We start from the raw sequence: 25,065 nt of genomic DNA on the forward strand, positions 1-25,065 counted from the left end.
CCTCTTCCACCTGCTTTACTGTGTCATCATGACAGGACTCTGTGTCCCAACAGAATGAGCTGGAGGTGATATCACATGCTGGCTCACTGCTTGTTGCATCTAGCATGTTGCATTCAGAGTGACGTAATTAGACTTTCTGTCATTAACAGCCTGTTGGACAGAATCAGCCCACAAGGTTCCATCTAGCTCTTTTCCTATGGTTCGAGACCTGCAGCCAACCTAGCACTTTGCTTTCGAAACTACCTTGCTTATGAGTACCCAAGAGCTGACAGGTTAGTCAACACTCCACAGAATCGCATCCAGAGTTTGCCCCAAAGAGGCAACTAACTGCCACTTTTGTTTCCCACCCCAACCACACATATGATTCTGAGGTCAGCATTTCAGCTTGGAGCCTGAGAAGCAGGAAGGAAAGCCAAGGGGGATGGATACAGCACGGCAATGTCAGAATCCACATAAAACAAGGTGTTCCCTCTCTCAGATGGGAATTTTGAGCCTGACCTGTCCCACTCTTTCTCTTCTTCCAGAAAAGCACCGCTGTAAGAAGGCAGGGAGCTCCCATCTGCGGGCAGCCAGGAGGCAAGGCCGCACAGCCTTGCACCACCTCGCCAGCCAATTCAGCAAGAAGGAACGGACAGAGATGAAGATCAACAGCGTAAAGATGATTTGCTTGTTTTGCCTTTTAAGGAGGGGGTGGTGGTGACTGGTTGAACCTTGCGGCCCTAACTATGTAACTGTCTGCATACTGGCAGGCATACACAAAGGCCTTGCTCAAACACCTTATTCTGAGAGGCCATTGTTCCGTTCTGAACGAGGGACCTCTTAAGGATGGGTGTGCACGGAAAAGACTGAGACCACAACGCCATACATTTAAAGCACTATGTTGCCGCGGCTTCCCCCAGAGAATTATGGGAGCTGTAGTTTGCTAAGGGTGCTTGAGAGTTTCTTAGGAGACCCCCCCCCCCCATTCTCCTCACAGGGCAACCATTCCCAGAGTTCCCTGGGAAGACGGACTGACTGCTAAACTACTCTGGAAATTGTAACTCTGGGAAGGGAATAGCTTCCCACCCTCTTCATGTTCTCCTCACAACAACCCTGTGAGGTAGGTTAGGCTGAGAGGCAGTGCCTGGCCCAAGGTCATCCAGTGAGGTTCACGGCTGAGTGGGAATTTGAACTCTGGTCTCCCAGGCCCTAGTCTGACACTCTAACCTCTACACCATGGTGTATTCTATAGTGCAAGGCTGCCCCTCCAGGTCACAATGGTGCAGTTGCGTTGAGGAAGCATTGCACAATAGCCACTGTTATTATTGCGTCGATTGCAATAGTGCACTCTCACGAAAAACACCGTTCTGGACAGGGGCCCTTAGAGGCTTAAAAAAATATTATTTGGATTAACTGGTGGTGTTGTGGGGTTATTCACGTGCTCTCTCTTAGCAGAGCGAAAAACCCCAGAGATGTGCAGCCCACAGATATGATTTTGGGCAGCCGCCAGTGGCTTGCAGTGTTAATAGCATTAAGCCCATCACTTTGAAGGCCATTAATGCCTTTGCTGAGGGTCACCCTGCGAGGCAGCTCTGCGATTTCTCCCAGCAGTGAGTGCAACCCAACAGGCTCGTTTCCTCAAGACTCAGAGCAGCCAAGAGCAGCCCAGGCAGAGCAAAACGAGGCAAGGACTGCCCACCGCCTGATTTGGGGCCTTGTGGAGTTTGTTAGAGATTCCAACTAACCATCAGGAAGAACTTTCTGGCAGTAAGAGCTGTTCCACAGCGGAACAGACTCCCACGATTGGGGGTGGACTCTCCTTCCATGGAGGTTTTTAAGCAGAGGTTGGATGGCCACCTGCCATGGATACTTTAGCTGAGATCCCTGCATTGCAGGGGGTTGGACTAGATTATGTTTACCAGATTTTTTTCAATGAATCCGGGGACACTTTTTTTTTTGAAGCTGAGTAGCAACAGGGAGTCAGTAGTGGGGATGGTGAGGCAAAAGACCCTGGGCCCAAGCGCACATGCATATTGTATAAAGGTGCAAAGCCCTTCTTTCACACCCTGTGAAACATAAATGCGCACAGTTTTTTAAAAACTGGGCAACGGTGCGTCACCCGCCCATAACTCTTGAGCCTTCCCTGATCTCATGCCCCCTTCCCCCTTTGTTTTGACAGATCAGGGGAGGCTCGGGAGTTGCAGGTGGGCGGCCGTTGCCTAGGAGGGGTGCAAGGCGTGCACTTTCTCTGCCAGGCAAGGTGCAAAGCCTTGTTCATCCCCCAACAGAACTACAGTTCCCAGTATTGGGGGGGGGGTATATTTTAAATGTATGGCATCTGCTCAGTCTTAGTGTATTTCAAGACTCTTTATTTCGTTGCATAAGCAGCTCAGGCAATGGTCTTCTGCTTTGGGGAGAGAGGCCTGTTTGATTTGTGGCTTGTTCTGATTTTGAAACCAGTCGTCGGGTTTTTAAGCTCGTTCCTAGATTGTTTATGCAAGAGCTGTTTGCTTGATTTTGCTGTAGGACTTGGTGAAGCTTGTTACCTGTGCATATTGGGGTGGGGTGGGGGGGTGGGGTTGGCAGTAGCTGCAAAAGCCAACCCTATTGCGAGTCCACCCCTTCCCAGCCAAGACCTCTGTTCTTTTCCTCTGATGCTCTATATGCCTTGACAGCTGTTCCCCATGCCCCCTCCTGCCAATGACCCAACGCCAGTGCAGATTAAAGGGCTTTGGTCTGTTTGAGGGAAGGAGGGTGGTAGTGGTTGGGGGCTGGCGGTCTGCAGGGGAGACAGTGTTGAACAGCAGCCACAGCAGCTGCTCTTGCAAACCATACAATCCAGATACAGGCTGGGTCAAAACAAACCCCTTCCCTGCCATGAGCAAATCCAGAGACTTTACTTAACACAAAGCTGATAATGGTTGCCAAGCCTTGCAGGAGTCTGGCTTCCTATTCCTCATCCACACTTGGGATGGAGTGTGTGTGTGTGTGTGTGTGTGTGTGTGTGTGTGTGTGTGTCCGCCCTAAGGAGCTTTTTTGTGTGTGTTAGGGGGAATATGCCTACAAACAAAGTGATCCCAAAGGGATCGCAGAGGATTATTCCAATGGGTAAAGACAGTGCCAAGTACTGTATAGTGGGAAGGCACAAAGCCCCCTTGCCTTCTGATTTCCAGAACTGGCTACTATTTGGAAAGCAAAGCAGTAAGAGAAGACAGAATTTTGTACAATACAGTCGTACATTGGAAGTTGAACGGAATCCGTTCCGGAAGTCCATTCGACTTCCAAAACATTCGGAAACCCAAGCGTGGCTTCTTATTGGCTGCAGGAAGCTCCTACAGCCAATTGGAAGCCACGGAAGCACTGTCAGACATTCAGCTTCCAAAGAACATTTGCAAACCGGAACACTCATTTCCGCTTTGCGGCATTCGGGAGCCAAAATGTCCGAGTACCAAGGCGTTTGGGATCCAAGGTACGACTGTAGCTTGTGATCTGCACTGCTGGCATTCTTTTGGCGTTGCTCAAGGCTTCTCTGTGTCTCTCTGACGCAGGCATAGATCACAAGTCCCAACTGAGGGTGGGGACCCATCATCATTTTCTTCTTTTGTCTCAAGGTTGTAGGGTAGTGGCTGTTGTTTTTTAAGGGGAGGAAGGGTTGGGAGGGAACATACAGAGGAGTTGTGAATTTGGTGCTGGTGATAATATGGGTCCCCTATTCCAAGTTGTGATTAAAAGTAGGCCCTGAGCTTCCAAACCACATACATAGATTCCACCTCACCTCCCACAGCTATTTAGCTGATCGGATTTCCAGGATAGCTAAACGAAGCCTCCATGTGCAGAGGCAGTGTATCAGCCATTGTCCAACCTGCAGGGCTCACGGCCTCAATGAGTTGCACTGATTCTGGAGCCCATGCCCACTACTAGCACACAGCCCCCAAAGGGATGCCTGCAAGGGGAATGTAACCCATGGGTGATGAAGGTCTTGTCACTACCTGCGTGGCACCAAGGGAAGGTCCGGGGTGCTCAAAAGAGGTTTCTTGTTTCCTGCGCCCTCCAGAACGTCTTTGAGAACAAGCCCTCCGTGCCAGAGTACAAAGTGGCCTCGGTGCAGAAATCACGCTTCATCCTCCTCCACTACAGCATCTTCAAGGCCCTGTGGGACTGGCTCATCCTCCTGGCCACTTTCTATGTGGCCGTGACCGTTCCGTACAACGTCTGCTTCACCGACACGGAGGATAGCTTGGCGGCCGCCCGCAGCACCATCGTCAGCGACATCGTTGTCGAGATGCTCTTCATCGTTGGTGAGGACTGCAAAGCTGTGCTTTACCCGGGTGCCATTGGGTTGGGGCTGCTGCTGGTGGGCAATACGGGTGATCTAGATGTGAGTGGTGCTGTGGGTTAAACCACAGAGCCTAGGACTTGCCGATCAGAAGGTCAGCGGTTCAAATCCCCGCAATGGGGTGAGCTCCCGTTGCTCGATCCCTGCTCCTGCCAACCTAGCAGTTCGAAAGCACGTCAAAGTGCAAGTAGATAAATAGGTGGGAAGGTATTTCCTTCTCTGGTGGGAAGGTAAACGGCGTTTCTGTGCGCTGCTCTGGTTCGCCAGAAGCGGCTTAGTCATGCTGGCCACATGACCCGGAAGCTGTCTGCGGACAAACGCCGGCTACCTCAGCCTATAGAGCGAGATGAGCACCGCAACCCCAGAGTCGTCCGTGACTGGGCCTAATGGTCAGGGGTCCCTTAACCTTTACCTTAGCTCAGGTGAAACCTGCACAGGGATGTGAAGTGGGTGTCAAACAACGCTGCAGTAGAGGTGCCCTTCATTGCAGTCTCTGTTAGCCACACTGCCTTTCTAAGGCAGTGCATACACACCATACATTTAAAATCCCCCCCCCTGGAATCCTGGGAACTGTAGTTTGCTACAGGTGCTAGGCATTGTAGCTCTGTGAGAGGTGAACTACAGTTCCCAGGATTCTCTGGGGTCTTTTCGAATGTAAGATGTGTGCGTAGTCTAAGGATATACAACAAACGTGAACTTTTCACCACTGACGGTATTGAGGCTTCAGCGCCAAGCCAGGTTTTTTTTACTCCTTCTGTACCTGCTTTAACATCCAGCCTGATTAAGAGTTCGGTTGAACGCAAAAGCTTGCTTGTTGTTTTCTGACATTTTGGTTGGTCTAAGAAAGGGACTGTGGGAATTTTCTACATGACAGTTTTTGGTTTATTATGATTACGATTATTATCCATAGGTTATATATATAGTATTTCTGTCTGAGCCATACGTGGTTCTTCCCCTCTCCATTTTACCCACACGGCAACACTGTGAGGTAGGTTAGGCCTAGAGACAGTGTCTAGCCCAAGGTCACTTAGTGAACCTCATGGCTGAGTGGGGATTTGAACTCTGGTCTCCCAGGTTTTATCCCAGTACCCTAACCACTGCACCACACTTCCATTTGTTCTGTGCCTAGAAAACATGGGTCTGAGCAGTTTTCCACTTGACCTGCACTTTCTAGGCATGTGTCCAAGTGGTTTTCCCCTTGCCTCACACCCCCCCCCCCCCGGGGAAAACTCACTCTTTAAGTGCTAAATTCTGAATTGCTCTAATTGAGCGTCAAAAAGCGGTTTTCCCTTGGGGAAAGCATCAGAACAAGTGTGGATAAGTCCCGGGCCTCAACTCTTTGCCATGCATGCTAGCACAACGTACCTCTTCCTCCATTTAACTGATTTGGAGGGTTTCACTCTGAGAAAAGCTTATTAATTTGGCATGCAGAAAATGCCCAGATTATGACGTCATTGACGCTGCTGTGAAATGAAGTGCTGGTGCTTTGTCCCTGCTCCCCTAAACTACCACAGGTGTCAAAGTTCATGTAACAAATATGATGCAAAATAAAGAAAATGCTTAATTTTCAACGACCCTCAATTGTTATTAAATTATGGCATGTTTCCTCTTCCGTTTACAACAATTACAAGGCAATTACTGTCATGTCTGTTCAGAAGTGATTCCCCACTGAATTAAATGGGGCTCACTCCATTTATAGCCAGGATTGGGAACATGTGGCCTTCCAGATATTGCTGGACTACAATTCCTATTATTACTCCTATAACTATTACTATTACTAGTAGTAGTAGTAGTAGTAGTAGTAGTAGTATTTCTATACCACCCTTCATCCGAAGTTGACAAGGCAATTTACAATATAAACACAAAAATACATACCACCAGCAGCAGCTGAATCAGCTGAACAAATCCTCTTGCCTACTAATATCCTTTTTGCAATTTTCAAGTTGTCAAAGAACAGCCCTGACCATTGGTTATTCTGGATGGGGATTCTGAGAACATCCAAAGGAGTTCCCTTCCCTGGGGTGTGGGGATGCAGTAGACTTGCCTCCGAGGTGTTAGATGAGATGCCACATATCTACATGGGTTTAGTGAGGGGGTAGGTCAGGAACAGTAGCCTCCTTGCAGCTTTTCATTGGCTCCATATTGGCAGCATAACACAGTAGAATACATTCAGCTATACTGGATACTGGTGGGCAGGCAAGGAGAAAATTGGGACTGTGCCACTCTTAGATTTCTACTAATCACACCTGGTACATGCCTGGCTTCCCCCAGTGAATTCTGGGAATCATAGTTCGTGGCGCTACTGCGAATACTGTGTTAGAGAATCTCAGGCACCTTCACAAATCTGCAAGTTTCCAAAGTGACCTGATGGGGAGAGATAGAGGGTGACTCAAAATGGATTTCGATGTGCAGCAGAATTGATATTTCGATGTGTCCTCAGGTATTATTAATTGTGATTAATAGATGGTAGGGAAGTGCTAGCCCTCCAGAGGTTGCTGAACTACAACTCCCATCATCCCTTGGCCATTGACCATGGTGGCTGAGGCTGATGGGAGTTGTAGTTCATCAGAATCTAGAGGGTTCCCCACACCTGTACTAGATGCTAGGGAGAAAAAACTCTGGAGGACTATCTCCAGCTTGCTGCTCTGCTTGTGAACTTCCTTTGGAGGCAGAGTCTGGGGTTGTATGGCCCTTTCGCTTGATGCAGGACAGCTGTGGGGAACCTTTTGCCTGCCAGATGTTCCTGAACTATGACTCCCACCAGCCACTGGCCAGGGATGATGAGAGTTGTAGTTCAGGAACATCTGGCAGGCAAAAGGTTCCCTACACCTGAACTGGGAAGAGATCTAGGTATGCCTTTGTGTTGTTGTTGTTAAGGTGTGACGTTGTGCTTTCACGTTTGATTTGACATAAGGCTTCCACGTGTCTCTCTTCATGTGGAAGACGTGGCCTTGTCACTGCCTGGGTTGGGGGACGTGACCAGGAGCACACATATGGTTTGTGAACTTACTGCCCCTTTTTTCTGATAGACATTATTCTGAACTTCCGCACCACGTACGTCAGCCAGTCGGGCCAGGTGGTCTATGACACCCGTTCCATCTGCCTCCACTATGTGGCGACTTGGTTCTTTGTGGACTTGATTGCAGCCTTGCCCTTTGACCTCCTCTATGCCTTCAACGTCCCTGTGGTGAGTCTGCCTTTAAACCTGCCCCTCTGAATCAGCAAGAGGTGAACGCTGAGAAGGGCCTCGGGCCTTTTCGGCTGGAATTGCTGAGCAGCCTCTTTCTAAAAAGAGAGGCCTGCCTGGAGGTGCCGCCCTCTGAACTGCCTGATCTGAAGCAGGTCCCTTCTGCTCTTGCAAGGAGGAATGTGCTCATTACAAGAAGTGATTTGCACATGATGAAGCGCCACAGAAATGATAGGCAGCTTCAAGAAATGCCCCACGCATCATCACCCCTAATGGGTGCAAGGTGACTTGGCCACCGAGTAGTGACAGAAGATAACTTTGCACATCCTCAGCGGCACAGTTATTATAATAACAATGGTAAAAACATAATTTTATAGCACTTTATTATCTCAACAGATCTCACAGTGATTTTATAGGGTAGGTCAGTATTATTTTTATAAGTATTACCTGCAAAAAAAAATAGTGGCAATATAGAGTGCTCCTTTTCAGGGCTCCAACCCTTCTGAAAGATATGCCATTCCTTTCCCCCTCACCACTGACTTTCTACACACACACACACACACACACACACACACACACACACACACACACGTCAGTAGCTGATTTCAGAGTGGCTCCAAATTTGGTTTTTAAATCAACTAAATCAGGGGTGTGGAAGAGCCCGTAGCACTCCACACTTCAATTCCCATCATTCCTGACCACTGGCCTTGCAGGCTGGGGATGATGGGAGCTGGAGTCCAGTACCACCTTGAGCGCTACAGGCTCTCCATCTCTGAACTAAATGAAGCCTGTTCTCTCTGCCCTGCTGCAAGGTTCCTCCTGTAGCTAATCCCACACCCTGCCTCTGCTGCTTCGTGCTATTGGATGCACCTTTATTTCTTAGCCTCGGTTTCCCGGGGGGCTCATTAAGCAGCTTGACGAAGTGTCTCATGCTAACATGAGACCTTCGACTAATGAGGAAGCTTATGCAGTTGCTAGCCAGCCATTGCTTTCTCCTGGCAGCGTGCTGAGCAAATGGAGGTCACTAGGTTTGAACTCCTTGCTTCCTAATTTAATCTTGTCAGATTCCACCTGCTTTTCAAAGTAACTTTGACTTCACCTCAGTCCTGCAATAGTGGGAGTTTGAACCAAGACCTCCAGAGACCCGGCAAAGGGCAACTCCTCCATTCTCAGAACTGTTATAATCAGCTTCTGAAATAAGAACTAACTGCAGAACCCAAGGCTGTGTGCACACGATACTTTTAAAGCACATTTGAATCACATTCTTTCCCTCAAAGAATTCTGGGCACCTTAATCTACCCTCACAGAGTTACAATTCCCAGAAACCCTTAACAAACTACAGTGCCCAGAATTCTTTGAGGGATCGAATATGCTTTGAATGTGCTTTAAAGTCATAGTATGTGTACACAGCCTTAGCCTGCTTTGAAGTCACAAAATCTAAATTCTGGAAGTGCAGTGGGGGCTGGCTGTGGCTACTCAGTTGTGATGGGGATCCACTTTGCATGTGAACAAAGGAACTTTGTCTTGGTACAACCATTCTTCATGTGATTTAAGCTCTGGAAAATTTGCACAATTTGGGGGTTAGATGAGGTGAAGGGCATCTTTCTCAGGTCCCTCCTGTAAGCCCCAGTTACCTTAATCTTTGTTCTCAATCTCCAATCACAGCCATAGCTCAATGGCAGAATAAGATTTCAGATTTAATGCCCACTACCAGCACCTCTTAATTTAAAGGACTAAGAAGAATAAGACTAGGGAAAGACGCTTGTCGTGGGTGTTGGGAAAGAGTCCATCTGCGGACTATGATTTATTTGTTTATTCCATTTATAGCCCCCAAGGAAAAAAACCTTTCTTCCCCACCCATTTATCCGCATATCAGCCCTATGATGTAAGCCAGGCTGAGTTGTAGCAATTGGCCCATGATCACACATTCAGCTTCAGGTCTAAATGCATGGTATGTTAATGCTGTGATGAGCAATCACATTGCAGGCTTTCTAAAATAAAATATCAGGTACGGGGAGTGGGATAGTCAATGTCACTGCAGTACAAGAGCAAGTTGAATCCTTTCTTCCCCACCTAGCCATAATAATGGGGGGGGGGGGAGTACTGCAGAAATCAGTATTGGCACCGATGGGAGTCCTGCCCTCCTAATACTAATTTCCATTGGAGTGGTGTGAGGCTTGCCAAGATCATAGCTGGGGAGGAAAGGCTTAAACCTCCCTCCCCTGTGTGCTGTGCTGTCGATGACTACCCCCACCTCCAGCCACTTGCCTTGCCTGTCTGTCTATCTATCTATCTATCTATCTATCTATCTATCTATCTATCTATCTATCTATTTTAAAAAAGAAAACTCTAACCATGTTGTTACTATGAAGTACAATTAAGCCCAGAGAGGGGATCTGAACCTAGGTCTCTGCAGTTCTAGTCTAACACTGTTACCCACACTTGCCCACACAAGAATTGCCCAATGCAGGAATAATCTGATAAACAGTGGAAAATTGCGTTCCACTCAGGGTCACAGATGATTTGTTTTGGTGTTTTTAGGTGGGTGGATCAATCGTCACTTTCTGCTACTCCCCTTTCCACACCCACTGCTTCCTCAATGCTCTCGGGTTCCCCCCCCCCCCCAGCCATGCTCGTAATTATTTGTGGGGCACTCCTAAACGGAGTGTGGCTTTTTATATTCCTTTCGATCCCTCAGATTTGCAACACACACACACACTGCCCCAGAAAACTGCATGTTAAAAATTGCATGCTGAAATTTTGCAGTTGCCCGAGTGTGTGCATTTGCACACTTCTTGGATGGGATTTAAAAACAAAAAGGAAAAGACAAGGTTCCTGTGAAGCTGAGTGCATGCCCTGTCACAGTACTTAGTTGGCCTAATAGGATAAACAAATTAGAAGGCAAAGACAAACACAAAAGGGAGCACCTGGTATAATCAGCAGGAAAGATCAAACTTGCTCCTTGTATACAAATCCAGGTTCCTTCCAACTGTGGACTACTCCAGTAGATAAGTTACCACTCTTGCTTAATAGTCTAACAGACAAAAAGCAAGGTTTTATTTAGTTAGTAGCTAAGTTTATATCCCACCCTTGCTCCCAAAGGAGTCCTGTGTGGCAAACATAGCAGTGGCCAAACAATACAATTAAAAAAAAATATTTTAAACAATTAAATACATCTAAAAGCACGTAAAACCATCTCAAACTAATAATTTCAAGGATGTCATGGACAGTATCTTTCAGTCATCAAATGCCTGGGTAAACAGGGATGCTTTTAAATTCCTCCTGAAAGTTAATAGTGAGGGAAGGAGACACACCTCACCAGGGAGAGCATTCTGTAAACAGGGAGCCACCACTGAGAAGGCCCCGTCACAAGTCAATGCCAACCGAGGAGCATGTAATGTCCATGACCCACTCTGATTTATTTTTCTCCCTTCTCCTTCCCCAGACCTATCTGGTGCACCTGCTGAAGACAGTGCGCCTCCTGCGCCTGCTCCATCTCCTCCAAAAGTTGGACCGCTATTCTCAGTACAGTGCTATGGTCCTGACTTTGCTCATGTCCATGTTCGCCCTCCTGGCCCATTGGATGGCCTGCATCTGGTATGTCATCGGCCGGCAGGAGAGCAACGATCCAGTGACCTGGGACATTGGTGAGCTTAAGGAACGACTGGGCAGCCCTCCTCGTGGAAACCCTGAGTGTGTGGCTCAGGATGGCGCTACATGCGTCTCCTTGTGGGAACCTATAGCAAGGCTGCTGTGCATTCTGGGAAAGGAGTGGGCACTGAGCCACAGGGCTTAAACAAACACACTTTCTTTTCTACTCCTTGGGCAACCTTTGAAGAAGAAGAAAATAACATAGATCTGCATGTTTACAGCATGGTTCAGTTTGACCCAGCAGAAAGCTGATGTTGGAAGGGACAGATGGGCTAGTGTCTGTAACACCACCAACACCTCCTCTTCCCCCAATCTCTGGATCAGTTTTCTAACTTTTAAGCAAATGTTTACATTTTCAAACATGAATGCATAAGCCAGGGGAATGGAGCCTATTGGCCTCCATGTTTTGTTGGACTCCAACTCCCTTCATCACTGACTACTGGCTATGCTGACTGGGTCTGATGGGAGTTGGAGTCCAACAAAACATGGAGGGCCACATATTCCACATCCGTGCTTTGGCAGACTGGTGAGGGCAATGCTGGCTTCTGGGATTCTGTGGGAGCTTTTTCTGAGAAACTCTCTGGGGTGAGCAGGAAGGCCCTGGTATCTGCATCATATGCTCCTTTCTCTGATAGCGGGATGCAGTCTGACCCACTGCAACAGGATTAACCCTTCACTGTGCCCTGCAGGCTGGCTCCACGAACTGGGCAAGCGGATCGAGGCCCCGTACATCAACAGTTCTGTGGGAGGACCCTCCATCCGCAGCGCCTACATCGCTTCCCTCTACTTCACCCTCAGCAGCCTGACCAGCGTGGGCTTTGGCAACGTGTGCGCCAACACGGACGCCGAGAAAATCTTCTCCATCTGCACCATGCTCATTGGTGGTAAGTCCATCACAGGCAGGGCTGCATATCTCTCGTAACAACAAGTGCACCGGGGGGGGGGGGAGCGTAGGGTTTTGGCGCTGGTGTCTAGCATCCAAATAAACCTGGTTTCCATTTTGCCAGAAAGCAAGTTTCTAGTCCTTATCGTTCGCAAATGTGGGCAGGGCCTAGCGAAGTCTTGAAAGACAAGGTTGAGATGGGGGACTGCTAGACAGGATATTTTCACATGCTAAAAGTAGGGCACGTGTTTGGTGCAGAGTGCTTTGCCCCTCCTAAAGATAAACAGAAGTAGGATAAATTAGGCAACAACAACAAGCCCACTACCACCCACTACCATGCAATGCAACATTTGGGCTACCTGGGTGGGGCTTTGAGTGGGGCTTTGAGTGATGCTGTTAGTTGACCAGAGTCCAGGGATCGATGTGAGGGTGTGATCTTCACCTTGTAGCCTTTGGTATGCATGTGGTGCCTTTTTGAAATGGTTTGAGAGGTGAGCTTCGATAGTTAAGACTTGGGGCTTATCCACACTTAGCTTTCCTCTGCTCTTTCCAGGCATGGTCCATGCTTTAAAGCTCCGTTTCTGAGTACACTTTTCTCCCTCTAGAGCTTTCCCTGCAAAAACCTGCTTTTTAACAAATGGCAATCCACAGAAAACCCAAATTGCCAATTGCTCCAATTGAGCACTAAAAAGCAGGTTTTCATGGGGAAACCTCTTGGGGGTGAGGTGGGAGACCATGCTTGGACACAGAGCTTGAAAGCACAGACTTGTGCCTGGAAAGAGCAGGGCAAAAGTTAAGCATGGATAAGCCTTCAGAGACTCTTGTGCCGGCAACTCATTATATGTCTCTGGTCTGTTGATCTCTCTCTTTCATCCTCAGTTCCTCCCATCTGTAAAATGGACATAAAAGAAACAAGTGTAATTCAGAAAATGAGAGGTGCAGGGGGCACATGCCTGTCACTCAGCTGATGTCAGCTGGTCAGCAGGTGGGCATGGTTTTGGGGGGGAAATGGCCTTATGGGCCAAATTAGGGTCCCAAGATTGGCCCACAGGTGGGAGGTTCTCCACCCCTGGTTTAGAGGTCACAAAGCAGACTGTGTGGCACTCTAAGTTGTCCTCTGGCAGAGCAGCTGGGATGGCTGCTGCCCCATAGTTTTCTGACATGCCTAGGAACACAGGAAGGCTGCCTTGCATTGAGCCAGACCAATAATCTATTTAGCCCATTGTTGCCTAGACTGACAGAAAGCTGCTCTCCAGGATTAGAAGGCAGGGAGCATCTCCTAGCCCTACCTGGAGATGCTGAGGATTGAACCTAAGATGCTTCAGCACTGAGCTACAGCCCTTCCCCTCCTGCCTAATGATAGGGCTGGCCCTGATACCAGACCTGAAAAGGAATTAAGTCCTGGGAATATGCTACGGCCGCCCTATTCCAAGTGCTGCTTGGGTGATCATGAGAAGGAGATGGAAGTCAGAGAGGCCTCCCCAGAAGGAAGCGCTGTAGTCATAAAGTGACTTTTGTTATGGTCCCATAGACTGGCTAAATGCATGTTCAGGTCACATCAAAGACAAAAATATTTTAGATAACCTAAACGGCTGCACTTTAGAACAGGAGATGAGGAGATTACTCTCCTTTGAGAGTAAAGCAGGAAGAATGAGAAATAGAGGGGGTGGGTGGTTTATTACTTTTGTCCAATTTTAAATTTTTGTTTCTAAATTTATCATAATGCTCTCATAGGGCAGTCCAGGGAGGGGGAATTCCAGGCTCAGAAATAATTGGCCCATCTAAGCTTTATTAGCAGTGATAAAACCTCCAGGCTCAAAAGCAGTCTACTTCTGGAATACTAGCCATTCTGGATAAGCAACAGAGGAAAAACTTTTTTTTGAAAAATTTTTAGTTTAATTTAGTTTAGTTTAGTTTAGTTTATTACATTACATTTATATCCTGCCTTCTTCTCTGGAGAATTCAAAATGGCATACAGACTTCTCCCCATCTTTGTTTTATTCCCACAACAAGCTGTTAGATAGGTTAGACTGAAAGACAGTGACTTGCCCAAAGTCACCAGTGAGCATCGTGGCTGAGCTGAGATTTGAACCCTGATCTCTCAAGTTTCTGAGCACAATTCAACATGTTGTTGCTAACCTTTAAAACCCTAAACGGCCTTGTCCTTGTATACCTGAAGTAGCGTCTCTGTCCCCCGTCGTTCAGCCTGATGTCCAGCTCTGACGGTCTTCTGGCAGTTCCCTCACTTCTGGCAGTTCCCTTACAGGGAACAAGGCAGAGGGACTTCCAGATAGTGGCACCCACCCTGTGGAACACCCTCCCATTAGATGTCAAAGAGATAAACAATTATATGACTTTCTGAAGACATCTGAAGGCAGCTCCGTATAGGGAAGTTTTTAATATTTAATGTTTTACCATATTGGCCTGAATATAAGCCACACTTTTTTTTCTAAATTCTGACCATGAAAAGTTAAAGTGCGGCTTAATTTCATGACCTTACAAAAATTGGCTTTTATGATATTGCCGCTGAAACAGACATATGGTCAAACGGAACGAGTGTGAGTGCCTGCAAAATTTTAAGGGAGCAGCTTATATGTGGGTATTGTCTTTTATTCCTCCCCCCTCCTTGAATTTTAAAGGTGCAGCTTATATTTGGGTGTGGTTTATATTCGGGCCAATATGGCTGAAATATACTCAGAGTCGCAAAGTGATTTCATGCTCTTTATTCAGCTCATAGTGGTGAGGAGGAATGAATGAATGCCTGAGGGGTCTGCTTTATATACATTATTTACACAATGGGCTGCACATGATTGGCTAATTCTGGAATTCTACTGTAAGCCAATCAGGTTGTGGATTCACTTCTATCTGGAGCATGATTGGGTGGTTCCTGCCAACCAATCATACTGCTGCATTGTTCTAAGACCAATCAGACTGCTGCATTCTGAATCCTATTGTCCTAGGACCAATCAGACTGCTGCCTTTTGGATCCTATTGTTCTAGGACCAATCAGACTGCTGCAGTTTGGATCCTATTCAATTCAGTACATAACACCCCTCCCCTCTAAGTTCCAGTCCTGCCCGGGAGGTTGCATTCATAGTCCTCAAGGTATGCCGGCGGCCTACGTGTGCGTTGCGGCCTGGGGTGTTCCCTGGTCTGGGGTTCAGGTTCTGGCTCGCGTTCCAAGGATGCTGGCTGTGATGGGGCTGTTTGGTCTGGTGCAACCTGCTCGCTCAGTCGTAGTTCTGGTTCCGGTGTCCTTTCGGCCTCACGGGTCCTCTCTGTATTTACTGATTCTGCCTCTCCTGCTTGCCCTTGCTGCTCTATGGGCCTCACTGCCTCACTGTTCCCTTGGGACTCCTTTGACCTGTCCTCCTCCTCCTGGTTTTCTCCCGGGAATCGTCGCCGTATCTGGTCACAGTGGCGGCGCCAGCATTGCCACCCATCTGTTAGCACCTCGTACGACACGGGGCCAGTGACCCTGGTGACTGTGGCGGGTACCCATGCAGGGCCTGCCCCAAAATTCTTTGCATACACTGGGTCCTGGGCCTCGAAGGTCCGGGGGTTCCTGCCTTCCCCCACCCCTACCTCATCCTGAGCTCTATCGGGGTGAAGGCGGTCCAATCTGATTGCAAGGCGCCGACCCATTAGTAGTTCAGCGGGGCTCCGGCCAGTCGTTGAGCTGGGGGTGCTGTGCTGTGCTAGAAGGAATGTGGCAAGGCGGTACTCCCAATCCCCTTGCGTCATGCGGCGAAGGGTGTCCTTGGTGGTCCGCACCATGCGTTCTGCTTGGCCATTGGTGGCCGGGTGGAATGGCGCTGAACGGATGTGGCGGATGGCGTTCTGCGCTGTGAAGGTTTGGAATTCTCCTGACGTAAATGCAGTCCCGTTGTCTGAGACGAGAGTGTCAGGGAGCCCGTGGGTTGCAAACAGCCTGCGTAGTACCCGGATGGCTGCGGACGTAGAAGTGGACGGTACCAGTGCGACTTCCAGCCATTTGGTGTAGGAGTCCACCACTATGAAGAATGTTTTCCCCTGAAAGGGGCCAGCGAAGTCCACATGCAGGCGTGACCATGGTGCTCGGGCGGACTCCCAGGACTGGACTGGGGCCCTTGGGGGATCTGGGCGGGATTCTTGGCAGGCCTGGCAGTGTTTGACCCAGGCCTCTATCTCTCCGTCGATCCCCGGCCACCACACATAACTCCTGGCTAGGGCTTTCATTCTTACTACCCCTGGGTGTGTCTCGTGTAGGGCTGTGAGGACCCTTTTGCGGAGGGGCTGGGGAACAACGACCCTGCTTCCCCATAACAGGCACCCCTTGTGGGCTGACAGTTCATGTTTGCGGGTTGTGTAGCCGGCGAATTCTGGCCCGGGGCTGCTGCTGGGCCATCCCCTCCACACCCAGTCCAGGACCCGGGAGATGACCCTATCTTTCTTGGAATGGTGTGCGACTTCTTGTGCCTGAATGGGGCGGTCGGGAAGCAGCTCCAGGCTCATAACCTCTTGTGCAGGTGCTGGGTCGGGGCCTGTTTCCGGTAGTGGTAGCCTGCTGAGGACGTCCGCATGGCCCATCGCCTTCCCAGGGCGGTGAATCAGTGCATACTGGTAGCTGGCAAGGAAAATTGACCACCTGAGGGCGCGAGGAGACAGCACTTGGGGGGTCTGCTTTTCGGGGGTAAACAAGCCAAGCAACGGCTTGTGGTCAGTCACCACGGTGAAGGGCCGCCCGTACAAGAAATCATGGAATTTTTTTACTCCCTTCACGATTGCCAGACCCTCCTTGTCGATTTGCGAGTAGTTCCGCTCGGTTTCGTTGAGTGTCTGGGAAAAGTATGCCACCGGTACCTCTCTTCCACCCGGGAGTTGGTGTCCCAGGACAGCGCCAATGCCATAGGGTGAGGCGTCACATGCTAGCACCACCGGCAGCCTCTTGTCGAAGTGTGCCAAGACCGAGTTTGAGACAAGCAAGTCCTTGACTGCCTGGAATGCGGCCTCCTGACGCTGGCCCCACACCCAAGGGGCCCGCTTGTCCAGGAGTCTGTGTAGGGGCTCCGCTACCGCCGCCTTGTGGGGAAGGAAGGAATGGTAAAAGTTCAATAGTCCCAAGAAGGCCTGAAGTTCAGTCTTGTTCTTGGGCGCTGGGGCATCACAAATGGCCCGTACCTTGTCCCCAGTCGGGTGGACCCCTTCTGCGTCCACCATAAATCCCAGAAAGTCCACCTGAGGCACTCCTAGTAGACATTTTTCCCGCTTCACCTTGAGACCCGCCGTCTGGAAACGGTGCAGAACGGTGCGGAGGCGGTCCTCAAACTCCTCTGGTGTGGGCCCAGCAATCAACACATCATCGAAGAAGGGGGTGACACCAGGAATCCCTTTAAGGAGAGAGTCCATTAGATTCTGGAATATGCCTGGTGCCACGCTGACCCCGAATTGCAGCCGCTTTACCCTGAACGCTCCTCTGTGCGTCACAATCGTCTGTGCCTCTGCTGTAGCCTCATCTACTGGCAGCTGTTGATATGCTTGGGCCAAGTCCAGCTTGCCAAAAATTTTCGACCCAGCCAGGGTGGCAAGGACATGGCTGACCACTGGCACTGGGTATGCATGGGCCGTGAGGGCCTTGTTTATGGTACATTTGTAGTCTGCGCAGATGCGTACCGAACCATTAGGCTTGACGGGTGTGACGATTGGGGTTTCCCAGGGGGCATTAGGCACCGGCTCCAGCACTCCTTGCTCCACGAGTCGGTCCAATTCCTCATCTATACGGGGTTTCAGGGCGAACGGGACCCGGCGGGCCTTGAGCCTGACCGGTCGTACTGCGGGGTCAAGCTGTAGAGCAATGGGGGGCCCCGTATACTGTCCCAATTTCCCATCGAAAACCCCCGGAAATTCCTTGCATATGGCGTCCACGTCCACTTGTAAGCTCATGTGGTTCACCCCGGTGATGGCTAGCCCCAGTGGTCCAAACCATGCCAATCCCAGTAAGCTAATGTAGGGGCCCTTGACCACAAGCAAGTCCAGTTGCCGCGTCCGCCCTCGGTATTGCACCCTGAAGGTCCCCACCCCCATTGTGGGGACCTTACGTTTCTGGAAGTCCCGGAGGGTGAATGGGGCTGGCCTGAGTTTGGGACCCCCAGTAGGACACAGTTTCCTTAAGGTCCTTGCCGAGATTATGGATAGAGTTGAACCCGTGTCAAGCTCCATGCGGCATGGGCCCCCCTCTATCTGTACCTCTACATAAATTTTCTCTACGTTGGGGTGGGGCAACTGGTATACCTGGAAGTCCGTGAGCTCCGTTGAGTTGCCTTGGTGCGTTGGGCCCCGGGACCTGGGGCTCTTGGATTGGTCATCTGATGCCTGGCGTCGGGTGGGCCGAGCCCGACACACCCGGGCGATGTGTCCCAATTTTCTGCACTGCCTGCACTCTGCGTTGCGGAAATGGCAGGTCCTCCTCTTGTGACTTTCTCCACAGCTTGTGCAGTTCCCTCCTTCTCGTCGAGGCAGCTGTGGTATGTGGGCTGCTTGAGTGCGCTGCTGTACTCTGTGCACCTCCTCCCTGTCGGATCCTGAGTCGTCGGTGAGGTCTTCATGGTGGACCCTCGGTTGGGATGGCTGGCTCGGCCGTACCTCTTGCGTTGACCTCTCGGCAGCTTCCGTTGCCAGGGCCTCCTCCAGAGCGACCTGGAACGTTAGGTTCTTCTTAGCGTAGAGGCGTCGTTGCAGCTTCTCATCCTTCAGGCCACCGACGAGGCGGTCACGAAGCATGTTCTCCAGCTCTGAGAAGTTGCAGAACCGGGCAGCTTGGCGGAGAGAGGTCACAAACCCAGTTATGGTTTCCCCAGGGGCTTGCCGCTTTGCGTAGAAGGCATTTCGACAAGCCACCACTGAGGGCTGTGGCGAAAAGTGCCCCTTCAGCTGTTCCATTATTGTTTTGTATGGAACAGTAGCGACGTCTTCAGGTGCAAGGAGAGCCCGGGCGATTTCAAACGTCTCCTCTCCGCAGACACTGAAGAATATTGCCCTCTTCTTGGCGTCTTCTGCATCGGTGACCCCTTTGGCTTCTAGGAGGAAGGTGAAATGGGAGGCGTACGCTTCCCAGTCTCCAGATGCTGGGTTGAACGGCGAGAAGCTGCTGTCGGTTGCCATTCTGAGTTCCTTGTGTCCCGGAGCTGAAGCCTGGATACACGGTGCGAGGCAGCGGTGCGGCAGGTGGCGGTGCTGCGGTGCTGTGTGTGGCAGTCAGCTCAGCGGGATCCCATCCTCGTCGCCAGTGAAATATACTCAGAGTCGCAAAGTGATTTCATGCTCTTTATTCAGCTCATAGTGGTGAGGAGGAATGAATGAATGCCTGAGGGGTCTGCTTTATATACATTATTTACACAATGGGCTGCACATGAATGGCTAATTCTGGAATTCTACTGTAAGCCAATCAGGTTGTGGATTCACTTCTATCTGGAGCATGATTGGGTGGTTCCTGCCAACCAATCATACTGCTGCATTGTTCTAAGACCAATCAGACTGCTGCATTCTGAATCCTATTGTCCTAGGACCAATCAGACTGCTGCCTTTTGGATCCTATTGTTCTAGGACCAATCAGACTGCTGCAGTTTGGATCCTATTCAATTCAGTACATAACAATGGTATTATGTTTTTATTTTATGCTGGAAGCCGCCCAAAGTGCCTGAGGCAACCCAGTCAGATGAGTGGGGTACGAATAATAAAATCATCATCATCATAATCAGTATTATTATTATTAGTCCTTGTCCAGCACCTTAACCACTACTCCACACTGACTTGTGTTCCATCTGTTGGGAACAGGATGCCAATCTAGATAGGCTAAGAGAGATCTTCTTCTCTCATGCCCCTTTCCTCTTCTCTGCCCCAGCTTTGATGCATGCCGTGGTCTTTGGCAACGTGACAGCTATCATCCAGCGCATGTACTCGCGGCGCTCCCTCTATCACACCCGCATGAAGGATCTCAAGGACTTCATCCGCGTCCACCGCCTGCCCCAGCAACTCAAGCAGCGCATGCTGGAGTACTTTCAAACCACGTGGTCTGTCAACAACGGCATTGATGCCAATGAGGTAAGGGCAGCTCGCTCCCTGTCAGTTTTAGGCTGGATTCCTATGCCCCCTTATTATAGAATAAGCACAACTGAACTGAATGAAACTGACTTCTGACCAGATGTTCACTATTAACTCCCTTCTAAGGGTCACAATGATTTGGGAGATTCCCCCCCAAAATCTGACTTTTTGCAGTAAGGAAAGTGATGGGGAAATATACTAGGAAAGTGTGAAATAACGAATATTTGAGATGAGGTCGTCTAACCTCCCAACAAACAAAACAGAATGGATAATTAGCCAATATTGTCTAAATTTTCTGCAAACTTTGTGAATACAAATCAGGAAGGGTGCTCAATGGAACAGGTCATCTGGACACGGCCTTAGGGTCTGGGGCTGAAGAGCACTCCTACATAAAGGAGGATAAAATGAAACAGGTTATGAGAGGAGCCTGGGGGTCAGACCCCAGCCCATTTGTGATTTGTGGGGGCACAGTGGACTCCAATTGCACCAAATCCCATGCTGACGCTCCCTGCTCCTCCTTTCCCTTCAGCTCCTGCGGGACTTCCCAGATGAACTACGAGCGGACATTGCCATGCACTTGAACAAGGACATTTTGCAGCTGCCGCTCTTTGAGAGTGCCAGCCGCGGCTGCCTGCGCGCCCTTTCCCTGCACATCAAGACATCCTTCTGCGCCCCTGGGGAATATCTCCTCCGCCAGGGAGACGCCCTGCAAGCAAATTACTTTGTCTGCTCAGGCTCCCTTGAAGTCCTTAAGGACAACATTGTACTGGCCATTTTAGGTAAGACTCTGGGAGAGCCGCAAAGTGCAATCTGTGTCTCTTTGGGGATGCGGGGGTGGTCTCTGTATTAGGGTGAGGCTGGGGCCACAAATAGGCTCTGTGTTGGGGCTAGGGCAAAAATCAGTTTTGTTTGCATTTTTATGAGAAACTACCTGATCTGTGCTTCTCAAACTAATACATGAAATCTGCACTTCTCCAAATTTTGTGATGCAGTTCTCTGGTCAAGCAGTTTGTAAAACAATGTGTATGTTAGGGGGAAATGTGCACAGATATGCATATATTGGTGAAACTAACTGCAAAAATTCATTATGTTAGAGGAACTTGCTTGCAAAAATGTGTACATTAGACAAAACTGCATACAAAAATACATTTATTATAAGAAATTTGCACTAAAATGCTGATTGATTTTCTTAAGGATTTCTGTTAAACCTGCAAATTGCTGAGGAAACGTGGAAAACTGAATTTAAGATATGAAAACTGAGAAACAGAGGGCAGATCCACACCAGGAAGTACATTCAACAGATATTTAAAGTGCATGGCTTCCCCCAAAGAATTGTGGGAAGTGTAGTTTCACCCTCAAAGAGATACAATTCCCAGCAAACTACAGCTCCCGTGATTCTTTGGGAGAGGCCACATGCATTAAATGTGCTTTAAATGTATAGCATGGATCAGCCCCAAGATAAACCAAAATTGACAAATTAATCCATTCCTGACCATTAGCAGTGCTGGCCAGGGCTGATGGAGAGTTGGAGACAAACAACACCTGGAGGTCCACAAGTTCCCTGCTCTATATTAATCCTGCTTTGGAATACGCCATTGGCATAAAGAGCTGGGCAGCTGAGGGCTGAAGCCCAGCAGGCAACAGCTCTTGGTTTGATGACAGAAAAATCCAGGTTCCTGCTGTCCAGTCCAGAGACATGTTACTGACACAAGGTACACCCCTTGTGAGCTATAAAAGGCTCTGAGACCTCAAAGCACACACAGCTCACTAGGCTAGTCCCAGCCTCAACCCCGGCCCATGGGACTCCCTGTTCGAGCCCCTCCATCAGAAGATGGGGGAGAGATGAGGGAACACACTAGTGGCCTCCCTGCTTCCAACTCCGTTCAGGCGCTCCCCAAATCCTGACTCATCTTCCTTAGGTAAAGGGGACCTCATTGGGGCTGACCTGCCCAATAAAGACCAAGTAATCAAGACCAATGCAGACGTCAAGGCGCTGACCTACTGCGACCTCCAGTACATCAGCCTGCGTGGGCTCTTCGAGGTGCTGGAGCTGTACCCCGAATATTCTGCCAAGTTCATGGCCGACATCCACCAGGACCTCACCTTCAACTTGCGGGAGGGCAGCGAGATTGAGGTAGGGGTGTTTGTGTGCTGCAGGTGACCCTGATCCCTCCTATCCTGCCCCCTTTCTACCTGTACTTTTTTTTTTTTTTGACCATTTGACCACACAGGGCCAGTTCCCACCAGACCCTTCCCCTTCCCCAGGAATCATTCACATCCCCTGCTAAAGACACCACATCCACCATCATCACTCCCAGACCATGGGAATCCATGTTTCCAGTGCTTCCGACACCATCAGCACCCTTCCACCATTTGCATCTTGCCACTTTCCCTGAGTAGGCAGAGAGAGAGAGAGAGAGACTAGGGCCACGTTTATCATGTGGCTTGTCCTGGGTGAAAAGCTCTTTTTTTAAAAATAAATTGCCAGCATGGAAAGGAGGCCCCATCTGGATTAAGAGCCTAGCAGGAAGCAAAGGGTTAAATCTGCCCTAGCCCCTGCCATCATACAACAGGAGCGTGTGTGCTGTCAGTCTGTGAAAGAAACAGCAGTCAAGGGCAAATGATGTGAAAAGCATCCCATCCAGTCTGACCTATTTCCCCCACCTGTTCCCCAGATAGGAACATAGGAAACTGCCTTATACTAAGCCAGACCGACAAGCCATTGAGCTCAGTGTTGTCTACACTGACTGGCAGCAACTCTGCAGGGTTTCAGACAGGGTTCTCCACCAGCCCTACCTGGAGGGGCCATGGATCAAACTTGGGAACTGAGTAAAGCAGGGGCTCAACCATTGAGCTGTGGCTTTTCAGACAGAGACAGGCAACTGTTTCTGTGGCGTTTTAAGCATCTGTTCCCAAGATCTCTGCACACTCATGCCTTTTGCGCCGCTGTTGCCTCTTGTCAAACATATCTTGCATGTTTCTGAAGTGCTATACACAGCACAGACGATAGCATCCTCATTTCTGCAAAACGGGGGGGAAAGCCTCTTCTGGGTGTGTGTGTTTTCAGAGGGGAGAGTGCCAGAGGCATTTGTGGGGCTGTCTCCCTGGGAAACTCTTATTTACAGATGTTCAGGTGGAGGAGGGGTTATGGCAGGGCCTACACAGCTTGACTGCCCCTCTCTCCCATCCCCACTTGAATGCAGCCTTGCACCATACCTTGCCAGGTCCTCAACATGGCTGCAGGCCTAGGCAGGCAAAGAGTTCAGGAGCTTAACAATGACCCTAGGGGGCCACCATACGTGACTGGTGGCAGGCCAGTACTACCATGCAAGGAAGGAAGGGGAAGTGGTCTTCTTCATTCAGTCGGTAGACCGTGAGACTTTTAATTTCAGGGTCATGGGTTCAAGCCCTGAATTTGGCATCACACACTGTTCCACCTGCATTGCAGGGAGTTGAACTAGATGACCCTTGTGGTACCTTCCAACTCTACCATTCTATGATTCTATAAGGCACTGTTGTGGTGGGATATAAAAGCAGGAATTGGGGTTTGAATGGTGCAGCAGGATTTTTTAAAGCAAGGATGGTCAACCTGTGTCTCCTTGGATATTCTTGAACTCCAGCTTTAATCAGCCCCAGCCAGCAAGGCCAGTGGTCAGTGTTGATGGGGTTTTTAATCGAACAACATCTGGAGGGCCACAGATTATCTAGGCCTGTTTTAAAGTGTTACCTGCAGCAGTGTGTGTGTTTGCGAGTCCTTCTTTTGGGCAGCAAAATGCCACATGTTGGCATTGGCTGGCTTCATAAGTCTAGGTTATACAATTAGCAACCTATACAGTGATAGCAACCCCAAACAAGGCTTTCCCCAAGTGGGGCTGATGTATTCAGTGATTGCATTTAAGCACATGAATTGGTATACAGACACAGAATTCGACATTCTATGAACAACAGCCTGCTTCTTTTCAAATGGCAAATTTCAGCCTGTTGTCACTGCAAAGAGAAGCTTGAAAGTGTGTGAATAATGGTAAAATCTCAGAAACTGGGGGGGAAGAGGTGGGACTTCAGAGCCCTGAATAGCTACATACTTGGCCATAATAGAAGCAGAATAAAAGCTGCAAACTCATCAAATACATGCCAATATCTGCACAACTGAAGCAGGTGGTAGAATTTTACCTGCAAGGTTTATTGCACACAGCCCAAAGCCAAATCTAACTGTCCCTCTCATTGGAGCACCTCATGTCGCTAGAACAGAGCTCAAAACTCAGTTATTTGCAGGACGCTTTTAAAGTATGGCATGTTGAGGTCTGAAAAGACTCCTTTGCAGAAGGAGAATGGTCCAGTCATTCAATAGGAATCATGCTCATTGAACACTGCAAAAGAGAACAAGAGCTCTCATGGATCAAAGCAAATGCCTAGCCAGTCCTGCATCCCATTCCCCACAGTGGCCAATCAGATGCCTCCAGGACAAGAGCGCCATAGCTGTCTCCTGCCCTTGTTCCCTAGCAACTGGCATTTGGAGGCACGGCGCCTCTGATCCCGGAGGTAGCATAAAGCCAGCATGAGGGGTGCAATATAAATTCATTCAGTTTGTATTAATTCACCCTTCCTGAATTAATATGCACACTCCTCTGAAATTTGCACTTGCCTAAAGTTTGCGCTGCAGTGCTCCAGCCAAAGAACGCATAGCAAAATGGGCCTGTTAGTGAAAAGTGCACACACAAATGCACAGTGCTGAAAAAATGTACCAAAATGTGTCCTATTATGGGGAAAGTCTTGCAAAAATGCAGTGCACACCCACCCTACCCTTGAGTGTTAAGAAGACTTTTGCCTCTTCTTAAATGCAGGGAGGTTCGACAAGTTGGATCGTTCCTTCTGCTGACTCCTTGTTATCAAGCTTGCAGAAAATAGCAGCAGTTATTTTTGCCAAGCTTTCTCCCCACAGATTTTTTGAAA

The 25,065-nt window shown here is 49.3% G+C and overlaps 1 protein-coding gene and 1 long non-coding RNA gene across 2 annotated transcripts in view; one reads left to right on the forward strand and one right to left on the reverse strand.

The window, feature by feature from the left end:
- The window catches only part of KCNH4 (potassium voltage-gated channel subfamily H member 4), a 54,540-nt gene that overhangs the window by 19,437 nt on the left and 10,038 nt on the right, over positions 1-25,065 (forward strand). The window contains exons 4-11 of the mRNA XM_028702496.2: positions 525-652; positions 4,034-4,277; positions 7,345-7,502; positions 10,948-11,149; positions 11,843-12,037; positions 19,916-20,115; positions 20,645-20,894; positions 22,035-22,249. Coding sequence (XP_028558329.2) covers positions 525-652; positions 4,034-4,277; positions 7,345-7,502; positions 10,948-11,149; positions 11,843-12,037; positions 19,916-20,115; positions 20,645-20,894; positions 22,035-22,249 — 1,592 coding nt within the window. The remainder of the gene's footprint in view (positions 1-524; positions 653-4,033; positions 4,278-7,344; positions 7,503-10,947; positions 11,150-11,842; positions 12,038-19,915; positions 20,116-20,644; positions 20,895-22,034; positions 22,250-25,065) is intronic.
- On the reverse strand, positions 6,418-12,664 carry LOC114581844 (uncharacterized). The gene is made up of 3 exons (XR_003703401.2): positions 12,396-12,664; positions 10,430-10,536; positions 6,418-6,679 (listed from the first exon to the last, which is right to left on the reverse strand). It is a non-coding gene; the product is annotated as an uncharacterized LOC114581844 (long non-coding RNA).

This window comes from Podarcis muralis, chromosome 13 (assembly GCF_964188315.1).
Source record: "Podarcis muralis chromosome 13, rPodMur119.hap1.1, whole genome shotgun sequence".
Classification (NCBI taxonomy): domain Eukaryota; kingdom Metazoa; phylum Chordata; class Lepidosauria; order Squamata; family Lacertidae; genus Podarcis; species Podarcis muralis.